The 26,220-nt window shown below is 37.1% G+C and overlaps 2 protein-coding genes across 3 annotated transcripts in view; both read left to right on the top strand.

The window, feature by feature from the left end:
• Positions 1–26,220, top strand: part of LOC144634375 (uncharacterized) — a 33,972-nt gene that overhangs the window by 6,945 nt on the left and 807 nt on the right. Inside the window, exon 2 of the mRNA XM_078493328.1 lies at positions 23,698–25,122. Within this exon, the coding sequence (XP_078349454.1) occupies positions 25,117–25,122 (6 nt within the window). The 5' untranslated portion in view covers positions 23,698–25,116. The remainder of the gene's footprint in view (positions 1–23,697; positions 25,123–26,220) is intronic.
• Positions 1,763–22,748, top strand: LOC144633639 (uncharacterized). Of its 2 annotated transcripts, XM_078492482.1 has the most exons (30): positions 1,763–2,386; positions 2,655–2,729; positions 3,167–3,305; positions 3,397–3,430; positions 3,672–4,181; positions 5,465–6,661; positions 6,909–6,956; positions 8,900–9,175; positions 9,371–9,548; positions 10,291–10,427; positions 10,608–10,694; positions 10,936–11,030; positions 11,434–11,637; positions 12,159–12,227; positions 12,651–12,762; positions 12,905–13,066; positions 13,232–13,289; positions 13,781–13,898; positions 14,896–14,939; positions 15,295–15,424; positions 15,796–15,902; positions 16,335–16,437; positions 17,184–17,334; positions 17,581–17,650; positions 18,398–18,464; positions 18,867–18,952; positions 20,537–20,663; positions 20,862–20,903; positions 21,611–21,694; positions 22,373–22,748. In XM_078492482.1, exons 4-30 carry the CDS (start codon positions 3,397–3,399, stop codon positions 22,508–22,510), a joined length of 4,434 nt encoding a protein of 1,477 aa, XP_078348608.1. In that variant the 5' UTR covers positions 1,763–2,386; positions 2,655–2,729; positions 3,167–3,305; the 3' UTR covers positions 22,511–22,748. The 2 variants fall into 2 exon arrangements, with proteins under 2 accessions (XP_078348608.1, XP_078348616.1); XM_078492490.1 differs by lacking the exon at positions 3,167–3,305 and having other exon boundaries at positions 3,392–3,430.

The raw sequence follows: 26,220 nt of genomic DNA, 5'->3' as shown, positions 1-26,220 counted from the left end.
TGGAGAGCTTTGTAGACTAGTAAAATAATTTTAAAAATTATACGATAGCGGACAGGTAGCCAGTGTAGCTTTCTTAAGCACAGGGGTAATATGATCAATTTCCTAGTACGTGCAACAATTCGAGCTTTTGTATTTTAAACGGATTGTAATCTTGAAAGTAGATGCTGTGGAAGACAATATAGCAGTGAGTTGCAGTTATCCAATTTCAAAGTAATAAGGCATGAACAACAATTTTGTCACTCTCTTCATCAATGTACTTTCTAATTTTGGCTACATTCCTTATATGGTAATGAACAACGTAATGAATAACTATCTATAATATATTGGCTTATATATATATATAATTCTATATATAATTTTATTACAATAACGTCGAAATCTTTGCTACTCTTTTACTGACTTAGGTCGTGCGTAGGTGGCATCCCATGCATGGGCTACCTCGAATTAATACACTCAGGACTTCTCCCAATGCTTTCCTCTATCGTTTACCAAATCACACGTAACAACACATCCTTAAAGAACATCTCAGTAGTGAAAACTCCGTGAAGAAACACGTATCTATATGCCAAAACAAAGACCACCAAGACATTAAGTCAAGACTATTGTACAAGAAAACGACCCTGTGAATATAATTTGCGACTATACGAAGCATTCTACATAAAAAAAATACAAACCCACTATCAACTCTAGTAAAGAATGCAGCCAATTCGCAGATCTTTTATTCGGACACTATGTTAGCACATCTCGAGAGGAACTTTTTACATGGACACTTTTTACACCTTTTTGTAACGATAAGTTTTATCTCTATCGAGCTTTTGTTTGCCTGTAATTGGGAACTCGGCGAATTTCTTCAGTTAACAGCTAGGCTCTTGACGAGTGAGCGGACAAAATGATTCGGTAGACAATAAAATTCGATGCGAAGGGAAGAGGTTATCTCGGTGGAGACACTTGCTTGGCTGCCGGCTCTCGTTACAGGGAAACTTGTTCCTCCACCTAACTAAGCGATAACGCAGCAGAAAACCAGGAAACTTCTTTGGAATTTAGCAACTCGTCTTTATTGTAGAATAAACCTTGGCGATACTTCACACTAGCTCACAGTCCAAACTGCTAAAGGTAACCGATTGACAACAGTTTACGCGTTACTCAATACTTACCTACGGTAAATACAGTTGCCTTTCGCTTTTGTATTCTTATACAAAAATAAATTAAGAGATCTTATTGTAAACGAATGAAAGATCGTTTTGCGAAAGATTGACGTATTTTCCAGAATACATAGTATTTTCATTGGCTAAGTTTCCAAAAGGTCTTGGTGGCAGAAGGCAAGTAAAACTTTTAAAAAATACGACAAAAGCTAAGTTTACAAAGCATGTTTCAACATAAACCTCTGTCATCTTCAGTTGAATGATATGCAAAGCGTTGTAAGTTGAATAATAAGTAAACTGCAAAATGCTTATTATGATAAATAATGACAACAGAACGTGACAATGTGAGAATCTAATTAGGAGGATAATTTTAGATTTACATGGTGTAATTGTTGAATAAGACAATGTCTTTCTCTTTGAATATGATAAGCCTCCTTTATCTTGAGTTGAAAACTGGTTGAGGCGTGATCCACTACCACGCGGAATAGTTTTCAATTCCTGATAATGCTGTGGATCGGCAAACGCTAGGATTTTAAGAATAAGAATCTTTACAGTAGTATTTGGCCACATTTGTATTTTATAGTTTAAATATCTTTATCAAAATGCTACTGAAGGACAACATGCAAAGATTACTGTAACGATAAAATTTATAACAGTTTGTTTCACCAGCACCCATGCAAAACAGGCCGAAATGTTAACGAATCTTAACTGAACAATTATATTTACTTAAAAATTCGTATCAAGCATGAAACTATTGTTAGGACATGTAATTCATTATACCCCAGCCTCCTATCGCAGACGTTCTTTGGCTATTATTCAAAATTTCACGAATTCTTGTAAGAACTGCGGGGAACTGCTTTATATGGGTTATTTTTTAATTTACAGACCTCGGCTTTCTGGTGACTAGTTGTTTCTCAGTGTAAGAAGAAGTTCAGGTGTTTGTATAAAACTGATCAGGCCCACTTGGTTAATATTAAAATCAGTGTTATCGGGTATCCTGTCATTGCAGACACTGACCGAGTTGCACAACCCTTGAGTTGCTTTCCGGCCATGAATCTACTGGGCCTTTTTTCACTGCTGCTTGTGCATAACAGTATTTATGTAACAGCCGAAAACTTTCCCTGTGGAGATGATTGCGAGTGTTTAGGCGAGTCACAGCAAAATTCGGAAGGTATCGTTGCCGATTGTAGCCGACGAAACCTGTGGCATCTTCCTGCTCGACTACCAGAGGAGACGCAGTATCTGTGAGTTTAAAGTTTGTATTTCTCATTTAAGTAGATTATCTCAGTAGTATTCCCCTAAGGACTAAAAATATCGAGGAAAGTATTCAAACTTCCTCGTTTATAATACAGAGTTCACGAAAAGTGGTTACGGACTTATATCTCCATCGACTAATTAAAAAACATGTCACACTGTTCTCGTTGGGTAACGCTAAAATCTTGCACTGTCTCACTCCAGTATTGTTTGTCGAATAATCTTCTTAAATCTTCACTACTATCTCTTTTTTCCCAGAGATCTTTCAGGTAACGTGTTTTCCACTTTGTCATCTCGAGACGTCGTGGATCTTCCAAGGAATTTGCTCATTTTGTAAGTTTACCTCAACAGCTTTATGACCTTATCACGTTTAATTTTAACTTTTTCTCCAATAACTTTTAAAAGAAGGAAAATATTGTGAACGAACTGATCATGGCAAATGTTTGTCAAAGTCTTACGTTGCGTGCTCATTTCCATCTTTGCCGAGAGAGATGTCTGAGATCATTGTGGTACAGTTTCTTACTGATGACGAAGAACCACCTGCTGATTTGTTGATACTCGTGGCTAAATATAAATCAGATTCAGAATCAGAATCAGGGAATAACTATTTAGATCTCTTGTGCTACGGACGTCATCACGTCTTTTCCATAAGGCTTCTCTCGGTCTTACGGGGAGACAAAGGATAACTGTTTAGTCAAACTAGTCTTCTCGAATGGCAGTCCATTTTCACCTACCGATTTTTATTATTGCACATAAATATTTTCTTTTAGAGACTTGTCTGACAATCCATTGGAATGTGATGACAGGATTCTAAGAAATCTAGCGACTTTTATTACTATAAAGTCGCACTGCCAAGCGTCAAGTGCCACTGTTCGTTACGATTTACTTTCTCTTCAGCAAAAGAGGTGAGTTGCATGTCTACAAGAGCCAAAGATAGCCCCCAGGCTTTTCTTTGCGAATTTCATGTCTCATCATCAATATTATCCCATACACAGGAAAGATGATCGGGCATAGGGCAAAAAGAGATGTGACAAGTAAGTTTAAATGTAGCATGTGCAGAAAAAATGTAGTAAAAATTGATAAGAAAGCCCCACAGGAGCTATCAATATTTGGTCACCAGACGTAAAAGCGTATTGATGACACCTTTTGAAATCTTTGTGCTTTCTTGTATTGGCCCTTTCATCGAAATGTCAAAAAATAAATCAGTAAGGAAAATAAAAATCAAGACTTAAATACTGTATTGCTACTAAGGTTCTCGATGAATTTTTGACTCAGGTTGTCAGCCGGGATCTTCAAACTGTGTAAGACACATCTGCGGGGGCAATGAATACTGGCTGCCATATGCGACCTACTGGGGGTGCTGTAAAGGCAGAATCCATGACCTGCGTGAGACTTATTGTACTGAACGTCAAGGCGCACGGAACTGTAGCAGTCCGATAACCCCTCTATTTAAATGCAGAAATGGACATTGTATACCGGCGTCGTGGCTGTGTAACAAAGTAAACGATTGCCAAGACGGAAGTGACGAACTTGGTTGTGATTTATGTCAAGGAACCAACAACTTCCGGTGTTGGAACGGGAGATGTGTTCCACAGTCCGCTGTTTGCGACGCGTATAATGACTGTGGCGACGGAAGCGATGAAACATTTTGCCGAACTTTAGCTGGTGGGTGGTGCACAACAAAGCAGTACCGATGCCCCACGGATGTTTGTATTCCACTTGAAAACGTGTGTGATGGAAAGGCAGACTGTGCTGATAAGTCGGACGAATTTGGATGCAATGGAAGTAAGAAGATTATGTTAAACTAAGTTTCGCAATTTGCAAGTTTTATCTTTCCCTACTCACCACAAGACGGAAAAACTGAGTCTTGGTCATTCGTGGCTGTGTACTTGTTATCCCTAAACCCCTGTTAAAAAACAAAGTGCTGTGAGAGAGTGAGTGCCTATCCAAAATTTCCCTAGATCTATTAAAATTATTTTCTCTAACTCACTCTGGTTGCAAGTTGTCAATAACATAAGATATCGAAAAAAATTTTTCGAGTTCCTCCAAAAGCTGTCGAATAGCTCAGCCACTGATCTTCAAGACTCGGGGGATTTATTCTACAGTAGCCCCACATACTGCTATTTGCTGATAGCACTAGTTTGTCGAAAGTTAAGATTTGTATGAGAATTAACGATAAAGGGTAGGTACTAAAATTTAAATTCCTTGAACTTAGTATTGTTGCGCTTTGCTACTCGTTTATCCTCCTCATCTTACCATTTAGATATTTTAACTTTCAACTAGAGTCAAATTAGAGGACGAGTGGCGTGGATTTTCTTATATTACAAAAGGCTAACGCTCAATGCGTAGGTTGTTTAATTTAAAACTAAAACGGCGGCCTGTGATTCTTTGTGAACGCCACGATGTTAATGAACTAAGTAGTAACTGGAAGAAACAGTTACAGTAAAAACCCGCGTATAAGAACCTAGGTTTTTTAAAGTTAGCCTAAACAGGTTCTTATATAAATGGTTTTTAGTGTAAAATTAGGCTAACGAGGTTCTTAATTAGGTTCTTAACTTTCGTTCAAGAAATAAAGTAGAATTTTTAAATGATCTGGTCTTTAATGTCCATTAACAGTATTTTTTTTTTTTTAAAGTCCATTAACAGTATTCTCGGAGGCTTCGGTAAGCAAAATACTATACTATTTTAATCTGATTCTGTTAAAATCAAACCCATACCGTAACCTTCACTATAATTCCCAATAAATCTTGTATACAAGATAAGACTGTGTTATAAATATATTTTTGAGAATATTTTTTCTATATTTTTGAGAAGATTATTTTTTTCTTTTTTGAAAATAAGAACCTGTTTTAGAATTTTAGCCTAAAATGGTTGTTATGTGAAGAGTGCTTAAAAATGAAATTTTAGCCTAACAGGTTCTTAAATGTTAAGTACGGTTCTTATACGCGGGTTTTTACTGTACTTTTCAGATGTATACTTTTTTATGGATGTTATCGGACAATAAAAGTGAACTAGCTTGTTATTGCACTTTTTTTAACTGATATAAGTTCTCATATTTTTTACTGCAGCTTGCGGCGACGGGTGGAAACACTATATGTCTTCTTGTTATAAGTACTTCAACAGCCAGAGTAGATGGACTGATGCTAGGAATCTTTGCCAGGGCATCGGTGCAGATCTCGCTAAAATCACCAGCCGAGATGTGCATGATTTTGTCTTCGGCCTTGGATCACATCAGCCGTTTGACATCTGGATTGGTTTGCGGCGGAAAGTGGTTCCAAGTAAAACGCGGTTCGCTTGGACTGGTGGATCGCGTATTGGCAACTTTACTTTCTGGCTTAGGGGTGAACCTATAGCCAGGCGAGGTCAAGACATGTGCGTGGAGATGTTTCGTAATGATAACAACGGACGATGGAGGACTGGTAAATGTACGGTGAAACACAGCTCTTACGTGTGCCAGAAAGGTGCGTTTGGCTCTTCTTGCAGCGTCGGGTGGAAACACTATATGTCGTCTTGTTATAAGTACTTTAACCGCCAGAGCAGATGGACTGATGCTAGGAATCTTTGCCAGGGCATCGGTGCAGATCTTGCTAAAATCACCAGCCGAGATGTGCATGATTTTGTCTTCGGCCTTGGATCACATCAGCCGTTTGACATTTGGATTGGTTTGCGGCAGAAAGTAGTTCCAAGTAAAACGCGGTTCGTTTGGACTGATGGATCGCGCAATGACAAGTTTTCTTTCTGGTCTAGCGGTAAACCTTTAGCCAGGCCAGGCCAAGACATGTGCGTAGAGATGTTTCGTAATGATAATAATGGACGATGGAGGACTGGTAAATGTACGGTGAAACACAGCTCTTACGTGTGCCAGAAAGGTGCGTTTGGCTCTTCTTGCGGCGTCGGCTGGAAGCACTATATGTTTTCTTGTTATAAGTACTTTAACCGCCAGAGCAGATGGACTGATGCTAGGAATCTTTGCCAGGGCATCGGTGCAGATCTCGCTAAAATCACTAGCCGAGATGTGCATGACTTTGTCTTCGGCCTTGGATCACATCAGCCGTTTGACATTTGGATTGGTTTGCGGCAGCTAGGAACGCGGTTCGTTTGGACTGATGGATCGCGTATTGGCAACTTTACTTTCTGGCTTAGTGGTAAACCTTTAGCCAGGCCAGGCCAGGACGTGTGCGTGGAGATGCTTCGAAATGATACTGATGGAAGATGGAGGACTGGTAAATGTACGGTGAAACACAGCTCTTACGTGTGTCAGAAAGGTGCGTTTGAGTCTTTTTTAACACCGCACATTCATATTGTCCAGTTCGTAATTTTACAGCTAATTACTCGGGTAATAGGTTAGTGTAAAACGCGGAAATGAGAGCCTCTGGCACCCAGGAAAGGACTCAGTACAGTTGCCATTAGAATTTTATAAAGCGATGTCAGTATCGCAAATTAGTCAGAAAAGCAGAAAGACGGCCGCCATTAACTTAAAAAACGTTTTTAAATGATTTGTTATCTTTGCAGCCAGCGTTTGTGATGCTCCGGGAAATGACTGCAGCACCAGCAACTTTGGTAAGCATTAAACAGCTACGGTTTTTTAACGGTTTCGTCAGTACTACCAAGTCTAACCCGTACACGCACAAAGAGCTATTCGGCTCTGAGGAGAAACTTTAACCCTAACGTATACTCTATATAAAATCAATTTTCTTGGATTGAATTTTTTTACTTGAAGTAGAAAGACCACTTTAGTAGGGCACATCTTTGTTTCTTACTTAACCTTGATCCGGGGTCTTCCTTTTCCCTTCCGTCCTAATAAGATACACCAGGTTGCGTTGCTAAAATCTATTAGCTGTCTTTTCAGCTGACTTTTGGTCTTTAAAGTGTACAATTCGGGTTGAAGAACTGCCATCACGGCTGTTGCTGTTGCTTGTTTATTTTATTTAGTCATATGATTGTTAAGAAAAGCAGAAAATGGAAATCATAAAACAAACATAATTTCTACCAAAAACGTCTACTCCGCTATGTTAAAAAACGTTTTTTTTTACCCCCAACCGCTGAAAGCAAAATTTTAAGGTACGGTTTTAACCGAGCAAACTTAAACAAAGTTTATGAATTACCCTTCCAGATAAAAAGTGACATAAAGATATCAATGTTTCAATATAAGCTTATCCATAATATCCTTCCAACAAAAGTCAGCCTTTTTAAAGCCAGAATATCAGATAGTGATTTATGCCCTCAATGTCTCACTGACAGACACTCTTTAGATCACATGTTCTTACACTGCTCTTCAACTTTGTCTTTTTGGAATTTATTTCAAAATTGGTGGTCCAGCAAAACTAAAGAAAAGATCACATTGGCCGTTTTTATGCTAGAGACGTTAAAGCTGTCTTAGACGTTAAAGCTGTCTCGAGACGACATTAACGTCTAGTATAAAAACGGTAAAAAAGACAGACGCCTTTAACGTCTGATGGCTTTAACGTCTTTTCGTAAGAGCGTCTGAACGACGCTCTTATCGGACAGCTTTAACGTCTCAGACGTTAAAGCCGTCTAGTATAAAAACGGGACGTCGTTAACTAGTATGAAAACAGTAAATAAGACAGACGCCTTTAACGTCTGATGGCTTTACGTCTTCGTGTCCAGTGTCCTCCGAGTGTCGAACCCAGTCTCTTTTTATTTTTTTCTGAAAAGCTGTCTACTAAAGGCGTCCCGTTTTTATACCAGACGCCTTTAACGTCTTAGACGTTAAAGTCGTCTGACGACATTATCGTCTCTAGCATAAAAACAGCCATTATCAAACAGTATGATTTTATATGGAATTCTTGACAAAAAGACGCACTTGTACTCTTTAAACTACACGCTTCTCATTGCGAAATACTCTATATTCTGTAAATGCTTACACAATGAAAAACTATGCTTCGAAAGTTTTCTGTCACTCTTAAAAGAAAGACTTAATATACAAAGAGAAATCGCGATCCAAAATAACAAACTGCCTGAATTCAAAGAAATATATGGAAATCTTTTGTAGTTTTTTTTTCTTTTCTTTTCTTTTTTTTCTCATAAATACAACTATGTTATCTTTTTTCCAATACTACTATTTTCACGTTTTCTTTGTATCCTTGTATAATTAAGTTTAACGATAAATGTATGCACTGTATGTAAAACAAATTGTAACGCATGTAAATACCTTTATAATTTCTTCTTAATATTTTTTTCTTTATTCCAGTTAGTTGTTATTGTTTCCTTGTACTGTAAGCCCTAACACCAAATAAAAGCTTTTTATTGCAAAAAAAAAATATATATATATGATTGTTAAGAGTTTCTCGTAAACAAACGCTTATTTTCTGCAAGAAAACAAAAAACGTTTCTGGAGCGACTTTTTGGTAACCACCAAATTGAAAATACGCTCAGGGAAAGTTAGCAACTAGTGAGTAAGATGACACGACATTCTAAACATAAACTCCTGGCCTTCTGTAATATCTAGCTAATTACTGTTTCTTATGTTGTTTTTCTAAAAGAAAAACCAAAGGTGACTTCCTTCCCAAGCGAAGAGACCATCACAGCTCCTTATGGCTCTAATGTGACAGTGGAGTGTAAAGCGACTGGTTTTCCGAGACCCACCGTCATGTTAATTATTAACGCATTGACTGTCTACACGTCAATTGGCGGTCTTGTAGTCATGGCACCCTATGAAGCTACTGTCACGTATACTGTCAGGATTTCGTCTGACGTGGAATGTCACATATCCAATAGAGTGGGCAGCATCTTTATGAGAATGAGCATCAATCTGAAAGGTATTTCTTTTAGTTTTTACTGGCTGCCGAGCCAGTGCACTCTGAAAATTTCCAGAGGTAATGTGGAGATGGGTATTTCTCCATCCCCCTCAAGAGTTTGCGTAGTATGCCCAGTTTACGATGATTACACGATTTTTTACGAAAGAATGCCAGTGTCTAAATCAACTGTCAAAAAGGCGTCAATATCTCTTGCAGATGATGACTCGGCGTACCTCAAGGCAGTCTTGAGACTAAAAGATGAGACATACACAGCCGATCTGAGTGATCCTTTATCTGAGCGATTCAAATCACTGGCGGGATTTCTAGAGGATCAGCTGATGCTTAATTATAAGAATGTTGCTGACGTCAGAGATGTGAATGTCGTTGCTTTCAGGTATTCGTGAAATTTGATAATTATGCCCAAGTTCAGTTTGAAGTTAGAAATGTTTATTTTCCCTACTACATTACTTTTCACTTAATGCTAAGATATTGGTAGCATATCAATATATTTATTTCCTTCTGATGCTTTCCTTCATTCTGACATCTTTCTACTTGACAATATATTGATATGTTGACCAAAATTATAATTAGAGCACTAAATCGCCGTTCGATCAAACACTTTTATCTCACATCGGGTCAGAAGAACATGTGTGATCGTTTGGCAGGTCTGAGTTAAATGTTCCCATCCAACGTTTAGTGCGAAAACAGCGATTTTTTGTTGCAGTTGTAGCTGTGGTTGTAGCTTATCCTGGATCCTGGCTTCCGTAGCATAGAAGCATTTCTACTACCCCCTAGATGGGATGATAGTCCATTGTAGGGTTACCCATAGCATTAATTAAATTCACCGGTACCCATTTGTACACATGGGGGGAGATAGGCACTTCTGAGAGTGACACCAATCAGGGCTCGTATCCGAACCACTCGATCCGGAGTCTACTGCACTAACCGTTAGGTGGGCGCGCCTCCAACAAATTGATCGTTTGTCCGGATGTAAGTTCGCCTGGGAAAAAATAAATTACATTCACGACCCTTTCTCTCAGAACAGCAACATTTTTAAATTTAGAATTCATGTTGGATTTATTGAAAGCTTTCTTTTAAAAAAATGACAATTCTTTTAAATATCATTTTTTCTTCAGGAAAGGAAGTGTTTTAGCAGATATTCTCATCCACACTGTCAAACAAAGTTCTTCAGTTGTTAAAGACATCCTCATGGAAGCTGTGGAAACGGATCAGTTAGGAAATGTTGAACTTGACTCATGCGTGGATACAAAAGGTGAGTGGAACTATGATTGGTAATCAAAGCTGTTGTTAGGGGATCCTAGTCCATGTAAAATAAATTAACGTGAATGGAAGCACAAAATTGTTCAAAATCACGGAATAGCCTGCAACAAAAATAGGAATAGCCTGCAGCTATTTTTATTGTTGTTTACTGATGCCACTGCGTTCTCTTTAGCTTGTCCTAAGGAATTTTTCAACGTGACTTGGAATGGAGTCTTTGAAGGAGAGTACGCCACACAGGATTGTCCCAGAGGAGCAGCAGGTAAGCCGCGGTTGAAAAAAGAAAGAAAAATGCGCATGTGACGCGCTTGGGAAAATAGACACCTAATTTGTGTGTTTTTTCGGCATCATAAGGGGAGTTCACTTAGATAAAAATGTAAACTACTATGTTATATTATGATGTGAAACACAACCACGTATCATGTTATAGTCTTACTAATGTAACTCACCTTAAACCATTACAATGACCTAATACTTGCCTAATACTTGTTCACTGTTGTCAGGCGTCGCCAAAAGAAAGTGCTTAGAAAATGGTGTGTGGGGATATCCTGACTACGGAGACTGCACTAATAGAGAATTCAATCAACTGCAAGAAAAGGTTTGGTTCTTAGTTATATTAACTTTTTTATCTCGTGTTTATATTACTTTGCTGTGACAGCGTTTCCAAAGTACAGCACACAGCGGCATGAGCGTCTAGTCTTAATTTTTTCCCTACTAGAGACATTTTGTATCAGGCACTGAAAATTCCAATTACATTTCATAGAGCATGCTCACAGATGTGGTAAGCTTCATGTTGTTATGCGCAGGCCCCGTTATAAAACCCCCCTCCCCCCCAGAATAAGTCCACTGAAAGGAACGTTGCGCAAATACAAGCCCGTGACCTATATTTGCACTTTCCAGTAATGCTTTTTAACAGAAGAGATGATAATTAGGTTTTCTTTAGTTAATGTTTTAACTGAGTTCGATAGTGGCTGCAATAACCAAGTTTATCCTTTCGCTAGATAAATGGTTTATTCACCTCATCCCGTCCCTCAAGCAAAGACCTCACAATGATCATCACTGAGCTGTCCTCTCTAACAAAGCCCAAGAAATACGATGCTGTGATGGCTGGAAATATCAAAACATCAACTCAAATATTACAGGACGTTCTCAATTACAACAAGAAGTTTTCGGACGGCCGTGAAGCTGTATCAGCTAACGTTGATGTAAGTGTGTGCAAAGCCAAGGGGTTTTAATCACTGATTTATTTACCTGTAGAAAACTTATTTAGTGCATTAAGTTAAAATGGCTGTTAGTAAAAAAATTGTATGTGACACTGAGCCTTGTAGGACAAAAAAGTCAGTTTAATATTTAAGATTGTTATGTTTTCACAACTTGTAACTTTGTCTCTATATTTACTTTGATTTCATTTTAACAAACGAAACAAGGAAAAAGATAAAGAACTACTTGTTGGAAATTTATTTAGAGACGCCCATTTTTTGAACTAATGAAAGTGTTATGCTGGATTTCCACTGACGCGTAATTTTTTACGTGCGTTTACGTGCGTGAAAAAAATTAGAGACAATGTATGAACGACTTGCATAAACGTGTACGTTACTGAGTCGTTTATACATTGTCTCTAGATTTTTTTCATGCACGTAAAAAATTACGCGCCACTGGAAATCCACCTTTAGGCAAAGTAAATATTTTATCCCAATGTCATCGTTCATCTTTTTCTCTTTATCAGGGATTTCTTCAGACTGTCAGCAACCTTTTTGATATCAACAATCTAAGAGATTTCACTCAGCTTCAAAAGGTATACTTATACTTTATCAAACAACTTATCTCTTAAAGTTTGCGTTCTTCAATTGATGTACTTTGGCCTTCATTTGGTACTTAACAGTCATACCTGTACAAACATTGATTTGCGTTTACCGGGTTTGGTTCGAGAAAAAGAAAATCCTCTGCATGGGTAACCGAAACAATCAGACACTATCAAATCATTTTTGGCTGGTGCGATCGTTTGCCTCGCTTTCCATCCAGTAGATGCTATTAGTATTTCTAATTCCGATTGGTTTATGCCGGACGCTATTTAAAACGGACGTTATAAAACACAACATTCAGTTACATTGCATGTGACGTAGAAATAAATATGTCTATCAGAACAATTGCGTTTACATAGTTTCATGCAAAGTAAGCACTTTCAATGACAAAACGGCATGATATTTCTCGTTTGCAGACTGATAACACTACAACAGATTTAACAAAAATAATAGAAGATTATGGACTTCAAGCAGCTGCTGGACAAGTAAAGGAAGATGACAAACAAAGCTGGGTGAAAGATAACATAGGTATCTACACTTCTACAAACGTTAAGGAGAAATTAACTCTCAAACGTTAATTTACATAGGAGTTCGACTGTGTATAAAGGTTGGATTCTTATAAATGTCTGCAACACTGCAACAAATTGTTAAACTTCTTTTTGTCTTGTAGCAATGGAAGCAAATCACGTCCCTTACAACATACAAGGTCCTGTGGTGTTCCCCAGCTATTCTGATGACCCACTGTCATCACCCGTATGGACGAAAAATGGAAAACAGCGCATAACATTACCAAAGGAAATATTCAGTTTTAAGGGCAGTCCAACAACCAATGGTAAATTTGGGAATTTCAAGTAATGAGGAAAGACAACCTCGTATGAAGAACAATTATTCTAAAGCTTTAAGGAACGATTTCCATCATTTTCTTTCTGTTGTAATTGTCCCTGTAAGTGACAACAGAAAACTGAGAAAAGGTTTCTTTCATATCTTTTATATCCAGGAACAAAAGTGGCCAGCTTTCTATTCAGAACATTAACATCGTTCCTGACACAAGAGAGGTACGTGAAATAGGCATTGATATGGCAAATGAACAGATCATATTTACATCAGAATTATTTCATTATACCAGGAAATAAATAAAATGTTATGTGTTTGGGTCCAAAATCACAATCTGCTGGGAAACGGGAACCCAAGCACTTCAGTGTGCTTGCGATTAGTTCCATTCCTGATTGCTTGCGGTAAGCTTTCATCTATAAGTAAGGTATCACAATATGCAGAAATGGGTTCCAGCCTCCCTGCAGATTTCTGATTTTAAGGTATCCAATATACCTTATTATAGGAAATTAACGATACATGTAATTAACGCGAATTTCAAAAATTCGCGTTAATTTTATGTATGTTAACTTTTTTTACTATAAGCATTTGACCAGAACTTTTCCTAAATTCGCGTTAATTTTATTACGCGTAAATTTTGTTCGCGTTGTTAAAATGCCTCGTTATATTCCTATAATAAGGTAGTTACGTCTAATGTTTTGTTTACTGTGTTCAGTGCGTACGAGCAAGTTGGTCAGCAGTTCCAAGTCGAATCGCGCATCATTTCAAGCTCAGTAGATCCACCCGCTGGTAAACTGGTTGAGCCTGTTGTTATTGTGTTCGGCGGTCTTCAGGTAATCGTCCTATTGGCTGGAATCATACAGAAACTGAATAAATCAACCAAAATATACCATTACAAATTGCGTTTTTGGTTAATGTTAAATGATAATGTTACTCCGCAAGAATTAGAACTGAAAGTTGCACAGGACACAATAATCTATACTGAGTAAGTAGTGGCGAACGTAGGTTACAAAATTGACCTTCATTTGTTACTCAGGAATGTTTTTATAAAAGTCATTTTTCCTCCGAAAGCAGCAGCCACCACATGAATATGTACTACGCTGGACTTATTTAATTGTCAAAAATCGCTAGGATTATGTTAGTCAGTTTACCGTTTAAGGATGTTTAAACGTGACTTGACAACCATAACAATGGAAAAAAATTGCAAGCAACATTTCCGCGACACAGCAGCTCCAATCGGTCGATGCTATACCTATGTTGAAAACGGAAACCTGTATAACAATAATATTAATAGAGCAGTTTTCAATTGAGTGTCATAAAACCAAAACCAAAGTTATTACTCTGGCCTATCCCCAAGGACACAGACAATCCAGTGAACCAATCAAAACTTGAAGCAAATAAATGTAGCTGGCACGAAGCGCGGGAAAACGTGCGCGAGCGCGTCATGATTGGTTTTGGTTTTACTCCTGATTGGCTGAGAAAGTGGCGCGAGATTTTTAAGCCAATCACTAAGCTTAGTAATGCAAAACCGAAGCAAACGCAATTTACTTTCGACACTTAAGTGAAAACCGCTCAAATAAACTACCAGTGCAATCCCGAATTCTCGATCCTTTGCTTTATCCAAACGCCCGATAACTTGAACCAAAAGTCGTTTCCCTCCCGTCAGTCAAGCATTGTATTTTTTCCCCGATTTCTCAAACTTCCCGATATCTCGAACCAATTTTCCTTTCCCTTGTAAGGTTAAAAAAATCAGGATTCCACTGTAAATGAAAAATATGGAAAAGAAAAGTTGTTATGATTTAACAGTAATGTGTTTTGTTTTTTTCACAGACGGACGAAGGATCTGTGGTCTGTGTTTACTGGGATTATAATCTGTAAGTATTTACAGTGGAAATACTCATGTTCCGGAGCATTGTCCGACCAAATCCTTTTAACTCTTTGCTCGTTTCCGAATTGACATTGAATAACATTTAACTCGCAATTTTTGAAATTTCTCGCATATCTATGTAATTAATTTCGATGGAATATTGTGTATGTTTTCAATTTGAAAGTTTTTAAAATGCAAAAGAAGATAATATCGAAACACTTGCAATGGTTAATGCTGCATTGTGCAGTCACCTTTTTAGCATCCAATGCTTTGTTCGCAGCTAGAGTGAATGCCAAGAAAGGTGCTACAATTTTATCGTGGTAGGCAATGATGAAACAAGTTAATTTCTGTTTGTTCTTCAGAAATTCTAAGGGCGGTGGATGGTCCACAGATGGGTGTCGGCTTGCATCGCGTAAAAATGGTACTGTCACTTGTGAGTGTAATCACTTGACGAACTTTGCGGTTTTGATGGATAGATCTGGCATATCCACTGTAAGTTGAATATATTATAGTTCAAAAACAATATATCCCTAGCAGCCAGTTGTCTCTATTGTATCTAAGCCTAGCACCTCACCAGGTCGGCGCGCAACAGCGGTTTGTGTAGCAGGACGTGACTATGATTATAATTTAAAGCTTTCTAGAAGTCAGTTCTTCAACCTGCTGGAAAGAAGCACCATTAGAGCAAACTTCGTATCTTGCCTGAGAACGCAAAATGTCTTTAAAACTTACATATTTATTGGGGTACCTGGGAAGAACGTTCACTAAAACAGTTATCTGTTGGAAGCAGATGTGTAGGCTTAAAAAACATGGAGTGCTGCTTCTTTGCCTTGTAAAATCAACGAATACATATTGATTCTTTCCAGGAGCACGCCGGGCACAGGAAAGCCTTGGAATTTATCACAATTATTGGCTGTTCTCTTTCACTGCTCGGACTTCTTGTAACACTTATTCTGCACCTGGTTTTATGGAGGTTCGTGATCATAAATATATATTTTTGAAAACTATCAATATTAATTCTGAAGGTCGAAATCTGCTGCCAATAAAACCTCCTTGTTGTTAACTAATTTCACGTTCCTACATGTTGTGATCTAACTTCGGTCGTCTAGACATATTACTGTTAACAAATATCTTAATTAAAACATGTTAAAAAAATTACTTATTTCCATGTCAGGGAGAATAGCTCATGGACACGAGCAAATGTGAAATACATCTTGTTGTTTATCCACTTGAGTTGTTGAGTTTATGCACAACTAATGTATATTTAAACAATTAATAAGAGTCCCATTTTGAAATGGAATCATCTGTTTTCTCAATCATTAATTGCTATTCTGTGAATATATTTTATTTTGTGCCTTATCTAGCTATATGTATATATTTTTTCTATCCTCTTTCATGTACTTAGGATTTTAAAGTCTTCCAAGACAGTTATTCACGTCAATCTGTGTTTCTCGCTTTTGACTGCAAATGTTCTTCTTCTGATTGGCTCAGCCTTCACAAAATATAAGGTAAGTCTCTATCCATTTAAAAATTGTGTCTATACTACCTGTTTCTATGTAATGTATATGAAATGATTCATATATGAATGAATGCATGAGAACTTTATGAATGAGAACTTATTTAAGTGTCAAAACCTTAGAGTCTGGGAATAATACACCATACTAATTAGGGGACACGGCTAAAAAACTAAAAAAACTACACTAATACTAATATCAATACAATAAAAATATTTACAGAAGTGATATAACAATGTTATTATAATATCTGATATAAAAAGTGTTAGAATCTTTAACTAATTGTAGAATTATGCACAACTAATAAACTGCGGATGTATGTGAACGAACGAATGAGTCTTAACAAATGTTAATCACCCTGTAATAACCCATTCTGATCCTTGATATCGTATTACATTATTTCATTGCCGTGCCGTTAATTTGGCCTAATGTTCTTTGTAGTAGATAAAATATTCGCGTCCGATCTGTATGGGCGGTTACAATGGCGAGCCGATAGGCTAAATGCAAAAGTAAATTAAATGCAAAGTATTGTTATGCGAATCAGTACAGATCTGTATCAAAAGTAAATGAATACTAATTAGCTGAGCAGGAATTTATATCAAAAAGTTATTTCTATTGTTTGATTTATATTGGGGTTTACAGTTGTGTACATGTGATCTGAATATGGTACTGGGATTGGTTTGCACCCGCATGAATATTTAATGAATTTTACAATTAATGTTAAACATTCGTGTTTGCAGGTTCTTTGTACAGTTATCTCTAGTTCTCTTCACTACTTCTTTCTAAGCGCCATATTTTGGATGTTGGCCGAAGGATTACAGATTTACTCCTCCATCGTTAAAGTGTTTGGCGGCGAAAGGAAACTTAAGTATTTCTACTTTCTTGGTTGGGGTAAGTGTTTTACAATGTATAGAAAACTTTAGCTTGCCTTCTAAGTGTAAAGTAAATGGAAATGTATATGCTTTCCAATAGTTATAAGAGTTCCGTTTAAGGATTTTAAGTAGTTTCAATTTGTTTTTAATTACTATGCTTTAAATGAGTAGTATAATTTAATAAATTTCATACTTAGGGCTTTGTTAAGCTTCTACTTAGACAACATTAAGCTTCATTCCTATCTTATCGTCGTTTATCTTGCAGGTTTTCCACTGTTATTTGTAAGTATATGTTTAGCAATCACAAGAACGGAGGGATATGGCGGAGATAAAACGTAAGTGATATTTTATTGGGAAGAACTGAGACAAACTTTTGACTGCTAATCAATGAAAAATGTAAATCCTTTTAGCAAACATAAATGTTCATTTTTTTTTTAAATATCAGGTGCAATGTAAAACATTTGACCCGCAAGTCGTCTCTAGCGTTTAAATCCATGAGCATGGTAAGCGAAGCGCCATCTTGGATTTGAACATGAGAGAAGACCCTGATGTAGAAGTGGAATGAAAATTAAACCCGGGGGGGGGGGGGGACTCAGAAAAGTTTTATACGGGGAGGCTCCGCCCCAAGTTCTAACCCCTTACCCTTTTATATACCATTTTTGACAGAAATTGTACCCCTTTCGTATACCTTTAACTGAAAAAAGGTACCCCTTTCATATACCTAAGAGACATGGCGTGGACTTAAAATAGGACGTTTTCTTGTCATTTTTATGTAGCGCTTAATAAATTAAAATAATACAGCCATAAATTGCGTCTGTTCGAAATATTTTAATTAAAGGACCTTTTAAATCGCCAAATGACAGGTTTCCATACCCTTTCATATACTTAAACTCGTGAAATCCCTACCCTTTTATATACCTGAAGCCTGAAAAAGGTACCCCTTTCGGGCGGAGCCTCCCCGTATAGGCCATTATAGGGAGTACCCCCCCGGGAATTAAACATACATTCCGCTTTCTGGTGCAGAGCATTCCCGTATGTCATTAAAGTGAGAAATCTAAGACATTTTACTTTTTCTATTGCAGATGTTGGTTATCTATATCCTCTGGCCTCATTTGGACATTTATTGGTCCCGCTCTCACTGTTGTGTTGGTAGGTTTTTTTTGTGCTGTAACGGAATAACGGAAGCAAAGCATTTCTTTATAGTAAGCATTTCTTTATAGTATAGTTTGAGCCAAACTTTATTATAGTGGAAAGCAACGAGTTACTGGAGTTTACTTCATCATTTAAATGACCAAAGACAATACATGAAAGAAAAGGTTACTAAATCCAAAAGTTGCGAGGTCATTACTTTTTGAACCTTATGTGGTCCGTAAGACTCACAGTGGAGTCTCAAAATTTGCTTTTTTGGATGGAAAGATTGCTTCCCAAGGTATCAATACTTTCATCGTAATTTTTAACTTCTTTGTTTTTTTGTGTACACTTCCATGTGGGTTTGACTTCACATTTAACAATTTTGTCAGAAAAGAACTGATTTTTTTCTTTTTCTGGTAGATAAACGGTATTATATTTGTATTGGTTTTACGAGCCATGATGACAAGCCACAAAATGATGGCTGCTGCGGACAAAGAAAAGATCAAGTAAGAAAAAAACAGCAGTCAATAAAATACAGTTTGTTTTATAAAGAATAATTCCCTGATCAGCGTCCTTAACAAAGGCACTTGGGATCAATTTAGGTTTCTGGGAAACTGCTCACCTACCCCTCCCCAAACCTAACATTAACCCTTACTTATCGCTTTGGGTAAAATGTTAGGTTTGGGGAGGGGTAGGTGAGCAGTTTCCCAGAAACCTAAATTGATCCGGCACTTGGTTATGATATGCGTAACGATTCCGTTACATACACAATACGTCGAAGAGAGAGAAGAGAAAAACAAACTAAGAAATAAATAACCAGTATGTTTAGAAAAAAAGGAGTACATTTAAAAGTATCTCGAATACCTTTAAACGGCAGAAAGATAAGGATAGCCTAAGCTTAATTCTTGTCAGTCTATATCCGAAAAGCATCTCAAGATCCGTTCGAGGCCTGCGATGTAATTCAAATAAAGCACAGATTAAAAAAATCGCCCGCTTAAATGGCACGTCTACCTTTTTTTTTTTACATTCGAGGAAACCTAAGTCCTTAAACCCCGTGTGGTAATCCTGGGGATCAGATAAGCGTTTCCTAGATGAAATTGGAAAACGTTATAAGTTTATAGAATAACCAAGAGTAACTGAAATTGAACTAACCTCTATCTGCCAACTCTCGGACCTTAGGCGAGAGTCTCACGCCTGCAAGTTGAAAACTTCGATCTCATGCCAACTCACGCTTACGAAGCAATTTCTCGCGCCTAGTCAAGAAATGTGAGTTATAACAACCATAACTGACACACACATTCCAGAAAAATGTCAACTCAAACAAATGCGAGAAACGAAAACTCTGTTTAAAATGAGTAAATGACGATACTTTTTCTGAAAATCTCAGAGTTTTGACAAGAAATGCATTGGAAACAACGTCGTGTTTAGCCAAACACGTCCTGGCACTGGAACCGGGATACTTTCGGAACGTTTTCGGAATACTTCGGACGGCTTCGGAAATCTTCGGACATGGTCGTGTCTTCTTCGGAAATCCTGGCACTCTCGGGAAAAAAATCTCACGCCTTTGACCCAGAAAGGTTGGCAGGTATCTCACTGAGTGAGAAACCGATTTTCTTGACTGTTATACTCAGAGGGAAAACAAGATTAGTGCGACTGATACCAAGATTTGGGGATAATTAGACTGTTCACAGTCCCCTATTTTTCCGTGAAGTCGTAGAGATCGATCGTTCAGTCCGACGGGCCGCCATCTTGGTTTACGAACGCGAGCGAAAACTGGGGAGAGTGCAAAAATTCCGTGGGTGGGGGGGGGGGAGGGATGCTCATAGCACTCTCCCCAGTTTTCGCTCGCGTTCGTAAACCAAGATGGCGGCCCGCCGGACTGAACGATCGATCTCTACGACTTCACGGAAAAATAGGGGACTGTGAACAGTCTAGGGGATAATTAAAGCTATGTATCTGTCATATACTAACTAATTTTGGTCAAACACTTTCTTGGCCCTTATTTCTCATATTTATAAAGTAAATATGAGACGAATTTACTTTAGTAGGACCCATTATTCAATTACAATCCATCCTTTTTGACTGTTTAGACTTGGAATAAAGTGTTCCATTGTACTCGCTCCTCTCCTTGGAATCACGTGGGTATTTGGTGTCCTGGCGTTTGATGAAGCCACAGTGGTCTTTCTGTATTTGTTTGCAATCTTCAACTCGCTCCAGGTTTGCATTAAAACTCTTTTTTATACTTACTTACTTACTTACTTACTTACTTACTTACTTACTTACTTACTTACTTACTTACTTACTTACTGCTCATCAGGGCAGCAACGAAGTTTTTCCAACCCTGCCTATTATAAACGTCTTAATTTTGAAATCCAGCGTTTTTCATGCATTATTTGTACATTTTATTTTTTGCAGGGATTGTTTATATTTCTTTTCCACTGTATATTCGATCAACAGGTTTGTAATATTTTTGATTTTTTTCGGGGCTAGATTAAGAATAATCAACAGAAGAAATTTTGTTGAATTTTGTGAGCGCCTGAGCCCCACACATTTATCACTGTCTAGTTGTCATGCTGTTGTTGGTTTAAAAAAATAAGGTAAAGAAAATTCCCCAAGTACGACAGCCTCAAATACTGGATAAAGGCAGATAAGGAGACATGGCTCTAATGTAAGAACCTTACTGTCTCAAACATGCTCTTGATAGATATTATTTTTTCAACAATGTATCTGTAGCGCAGTGGTCATGGATTTGGATCACCTAAAAGTGTAATTTTTGCAGGCTTTCCGTTGCTACCTCACGGAGATTTAATATTTGCCTGTAATTAACATAAAGGAGTTATTTCATATTTTCATCAGAGCAGTTTTCAGTTTAGTGTCGTAAAACCAAAACCAAAGTAATTACTTTGGTCATTCAAAAGGGACTCTAACAATTCAGTTAACCAATCACAACTTGAAGTAATTACATGTAGTCATCACTAAGCGCGCGAAAATGTGCACGAGTTAACTCACATTTAGTTTTGGTTTTCTAATTGGCTGAGAAAGTGGTACTTTTTTAGCCAATCAATGAGCATAGTAACGCAAAACCAAAGTAACAGCAAATCTTTTCGACACTCAAGTGAAAAACGCTCTATCATTGAATAGTAACCTTTTTTCACCTAATTCAGGTTCGGTCTGCTATTATTACTTGGAAAAGAAAACGTCAACGAACAAGCTATGCTTCAGCAGTGCAAAAAACTCAGCCACCAAAGGTACCTTCATTAGATAATGCAGTACAAGGTTATCTGGTTATTCGGAAACGTTTAGACTGCGAGTGAGAGGCCGAGGGCAAAGGAACGATTTCAATCTTCATTGTGACCAATTATCAAAAGCTGTTCACCATCTTACAACAACAAAAGGACACTTGAATTATTTGAAATCCAGATGTAATATTCAGTTGATGATTTCAAATATGGTTGATATATTGCATCGAAAACTCTTTGATGGTCAAAGAAACAAAACAACAGTAGAGCATTAAGTTAAAGGACGATTTAAAGGAATAACTGTCAAATTTAATTGTTAAAGGAATGTTTAAAGGAATTTGAGAGTTCAGTAAGTGTCACCCCTCCCCTCAAAAAAGAAAAAAAAAAAGGATTCTGCCCTATAACGGTATTCTTGATTGACATTTAACATATACAGTCAACACCCATTATAATGGACACCTTCGGGACCACAGTCTGGTCTCCGTGATATAGATAGTCCGTAAGAGCGGGAGTAACTTTCAGTAACTCTCGTTCGCCGGAACTTCAACTTTTGTGCTTAATAGCGGGGTGTCCGTAATATCGAGGTAAACGCAAGGCGGGAGTTGACTGGATAGGTCATAGCCTACGGTATAAAATTATTTTTTTCTCGACATATGAATTTGAAACTTTCAATCTTTTGTGTTGCAGAGTAAACGAATCAGCAACAGCTTAGTTACTGAGAGGTTACCAAGCAATGGTATTAAAATGTCTGATTTGACGAAGCAAGCAAATAAACAAAGTGACAGAGAGAATGGAGAGGTCAATGAAAGTTATAGATGTAGATGATGACTGTTATAATGCTAAAAGCCAGTGTTTTAAAACAACAAATTGTTTCACTAAAACGCGGAATATTTGTATTTTCTTAGGCTATGTTTACACGGGATCGTTCTGGAACCGGTCCGGAAGGGATCCAAAACTTGACCGGTTCAAGAACGGTCCGCGTAAACACCTGGATTGGTTCCAAAGGGTTCCATGTAAACAGAAGCCGATCCGGTCCGGTCCCGTGTAAACGTAACCTTATTTACCATGACAACAACAACAACAAGCTTTATTTGCATGACTGTAAATTTGTTACAATATTGCAAAAGCTTAAACTTATTTAGTAATAATAATAATAAAAATAATAAAATAATAATATATAGTAAAAAACAAAAATGATTCATATAAAATTAATTACATTGATAGTATTTTGTTACGTAAATCAAAACAAGATGATTTAAATTTAATCAATTGCATGGTCACAAAATGATCGGGAGAATTAATTAATTCTAAAATCAAGTCAGGCACTGGTAGTTGGCTGACATGAAGTGATGGAGTAGTTCACACACCCCCTATTTTAGTAAGACCTGTCCCTTAAGATGCTTACGAATTTTAATTAATAATAATTTACATTATTAATTATGAGCATTATTAAATATGATCACTATCAGAGCAACGCACTATCTGCAAATTTAGAAAGGGTGAAAAATTTATTTATATTTGATTAAAAACTCAGACAATTTAAACACAAATCTTCTAGAGATATGTTCCAAAATTATTTTATTGCTAAAATTATTATTTGTCTATCGCATTAAACCCCTTCTACTACACCCCCTTTCCCCTGTATTAGGTTCGACGGTGCATAGCTCTTACTGATAGTTCACTTTTGTCTCTGCCTGTGGGACACGTTTCTTCGTTAATGACTCAGTGTAGTGTAAATAAAAGGCACATAACAAATGTAAGTGACATAAGTTATTTTCCTTTTGTATAGGGTCCAAGTTGTAAGGGATTATAATACCGGACAGGACGATGCGTTTTACATGAAGTGTAATTAGATAGACCACGTGCGAGAGTCAGCGAGCGAACGTTGTGAATTCGTTCATGTTGTAGCGTCTAGGCGAGTTTTACGGCTTTTAAAATTACAGTTCAGTGAACGTCCTCCTTGTGTGGTTGTGTTCTTGCTCGAGTTTATTACAAAGTGAATGGCGGAAAAGTAAAGCAAACAGAGTATAATTTATAAACGAGATTGTGAACGAATAAGAAACCAGGAAGTCAAGGAATTAAAATTTATTCCATCATATCAAAGAAACTCGTTAAACCGTGGACTCTGGAGATATTTCTGGAATATGATTTTCCATAGGCTAGATGAAACTACAAATCGGGTGTTTTCGTCGCAAAACAACCAAGTTTGAACATTGACTTCGACAAAATAGCTCACAATTTGATTAATGCAAAGGATAATGTCAACTTGAATGAGAAAATGGTATTTTTTTTATTTATTTTGGACGAAAACGCTAACCTGAATTTTTTAGATTTGTTACACTCGCGTTACTAACTCAGTCATCATTGTTGGTAGCAAAGCAACGAATGCACAAAGAGGCTGTCTCACTGCTTTTGACTATATTGTCAAACCTTTAATCGTTAAATACGTTGGCGATGTTTGATAACTCCTCAGTTCTGTTTATAAAAGAGAGCCTTTTTTTATATTGTGAGACGGATTGTAAATACCATAACCCACAAAAAAATAATCTATGGTATTCCTCCGTTCAAAACCCGGATCTTTTTCCTCTTTTCGGAAATTTTTGTAACTCTAATATCTATTTTCTTTTTGATCTCGTATGAATTTGTAGTTGAAATAACAATAAAAATATCGTGAATAATGTGGAAGTACAGCTTTTAATTTTTTTAAGTTTAGCGTGGGCATCTCCACGACGCAATGCGAGCGTTTTTACTCTTATTGTTAAGGCGAAGACACTAAAAATATTGGTAGGAATCAAATCCCATGCAGACATGTTAGGTGCATATCAAGGCTAAAAGGTGGTCAGTGGGGTCAAAACCTGCAATGTAAAGCGTCTTCGCTGATCATTATTTTGTCACGAAATAATTCACTAATTTTTGAACATCTTTGTCTTTGACTATAAGTTCTGATACCCTTTGGTTTCCATGCCAACACTTTTGACGAGGACTGCAGGTTTCCTTTACCTCCACTTAATAAGAAGGAGAAAAAATATTCCAAAAACGAAAGCCCAGCGGGTTTTTTCGTTAAAAGATAAAGCAAGCGCCTTATCCTTAATAGGCTCCTTTTCAGTCCTGAGTTCTCAAAATTAACTTGCCACAGCTGTCGTTTCTCAAAACTGCTGTTCTTTCCTGTCGACGGGAATTGCAAGTAAAGTAAAAACAATCAATGGGGTTCCCGGCTTGGATGTAAAATTAAATTCGAAATCAAGCTTTTCTTTATTTCCAAGTATGGGTTAGCTTTCGTGAAATGAATTAAGAAACAAAGCTTATTCATTAGAACACAAGAGATAGATTTTGTTTATGGTTTTATTCTAATTTAATTTGGAAAAAATTCAAGTTCACGTCAGTCCCTCAGGGTCGATTCAAGGCACAAGGCGGTAGACGCGGTCTGAGAGATGACGGTGAGTTCTTAGTTTTTCTTTTAATCTTTTATCATGTATGTTATCAGAGAAATATTTTTCCCACGTTGCGTTTAAAAAGTCTTTGGTTGATATACTGTTCGCCACAGATTAAATCGTTTAAATTTAGGCTCGCTTACTTCATTTTATCTGCTCCTTAGCTTTCCTTTAATTTTCATATTTTAACATTTTCCCGGAAAGCACATTCTTTATGTTGCGTGTAGAATTATAGGTCAAACTATTGTTAATATCCCACAGAACGTTGTGGAACATAATTTTGTAAAAAAAGTGTGTCGATTCTTTAAATTGAAAAATACTTGTGAAGCAACTTAAATGTTCTCGTAGTCGCAAAAAACTATGTGCTAAAATTATGAACTTTGTCCGACAGATGCCTTTTATCTATTGGACGTAAAAAAGACCTTCAATAATACTTCAGTATTAAGTTGACTTTTGTAACGAATCAGTTGTGACATTGAAAAGGATAAGACTGCGAATCTAATTGAACGGAATGAAATTTCCTTCAACTAAAAGAAAAGTAATTTGCATTCTAAGTGATAAGGCAAGAAAACCTTAAATATTTTACCAGTGCCCTTAATTAAAAACGTCTATACAGTGGAACCCCGATATAACGATCTTCGATATAACGATATTCCCGATATAACGATGAATATGTTATGTCCCGGCAATAGTAAAATGTATGCGACGGAACCCCGATATAACGATTCCTCGATATAACGATATAATTTTACTGCTCCCTTGGCATATCGTTATATCGGGGTTCCACTGTATTTACATCAACCTAGTGAACAAAAGCTTACCACGTTATCACAACATTAATTATTAAATATTTCTTTTCATCTTTTCTGTTTTATTGTAAACATCAAAGAAGTAACAATGGAGCTATTAACTGTGTAAGAGCTTCACGGCTTGAAATTAAACAAAGTTATAGAATTATATATTAGATATTTGATATATTTTGGAGGAAATGGGCTCGATTCCCGCCGGGGAATCAGATTATATCTTTGTCCCACGCTCGTGACACGATGAATATTACATCTTTCTTAACTGTATATTCTTTATTTTAAAATCGCGTTCCGCGGA

This window comes from Oculina patagonica, chromosome 1 (genome assembly GCF_052425735.1).
Source record: "Oculina patagonica isolate OP01 chromosome 1, crgOcupat, whole genome shotgun sequence".
Classification (NCBI taxonomy): domain Eukaryota; kingdom Metazoa; phylum Cnidaria; class Anthozoa; order Scleractinia; family Oculinidae; genus Oculina; species Oculina patagonica.
The sequence above is the reverse complement of the archived record's forward strand: the minus strand, read 5'-3'. Positions and strand labels throughout refer to the sequence as shown.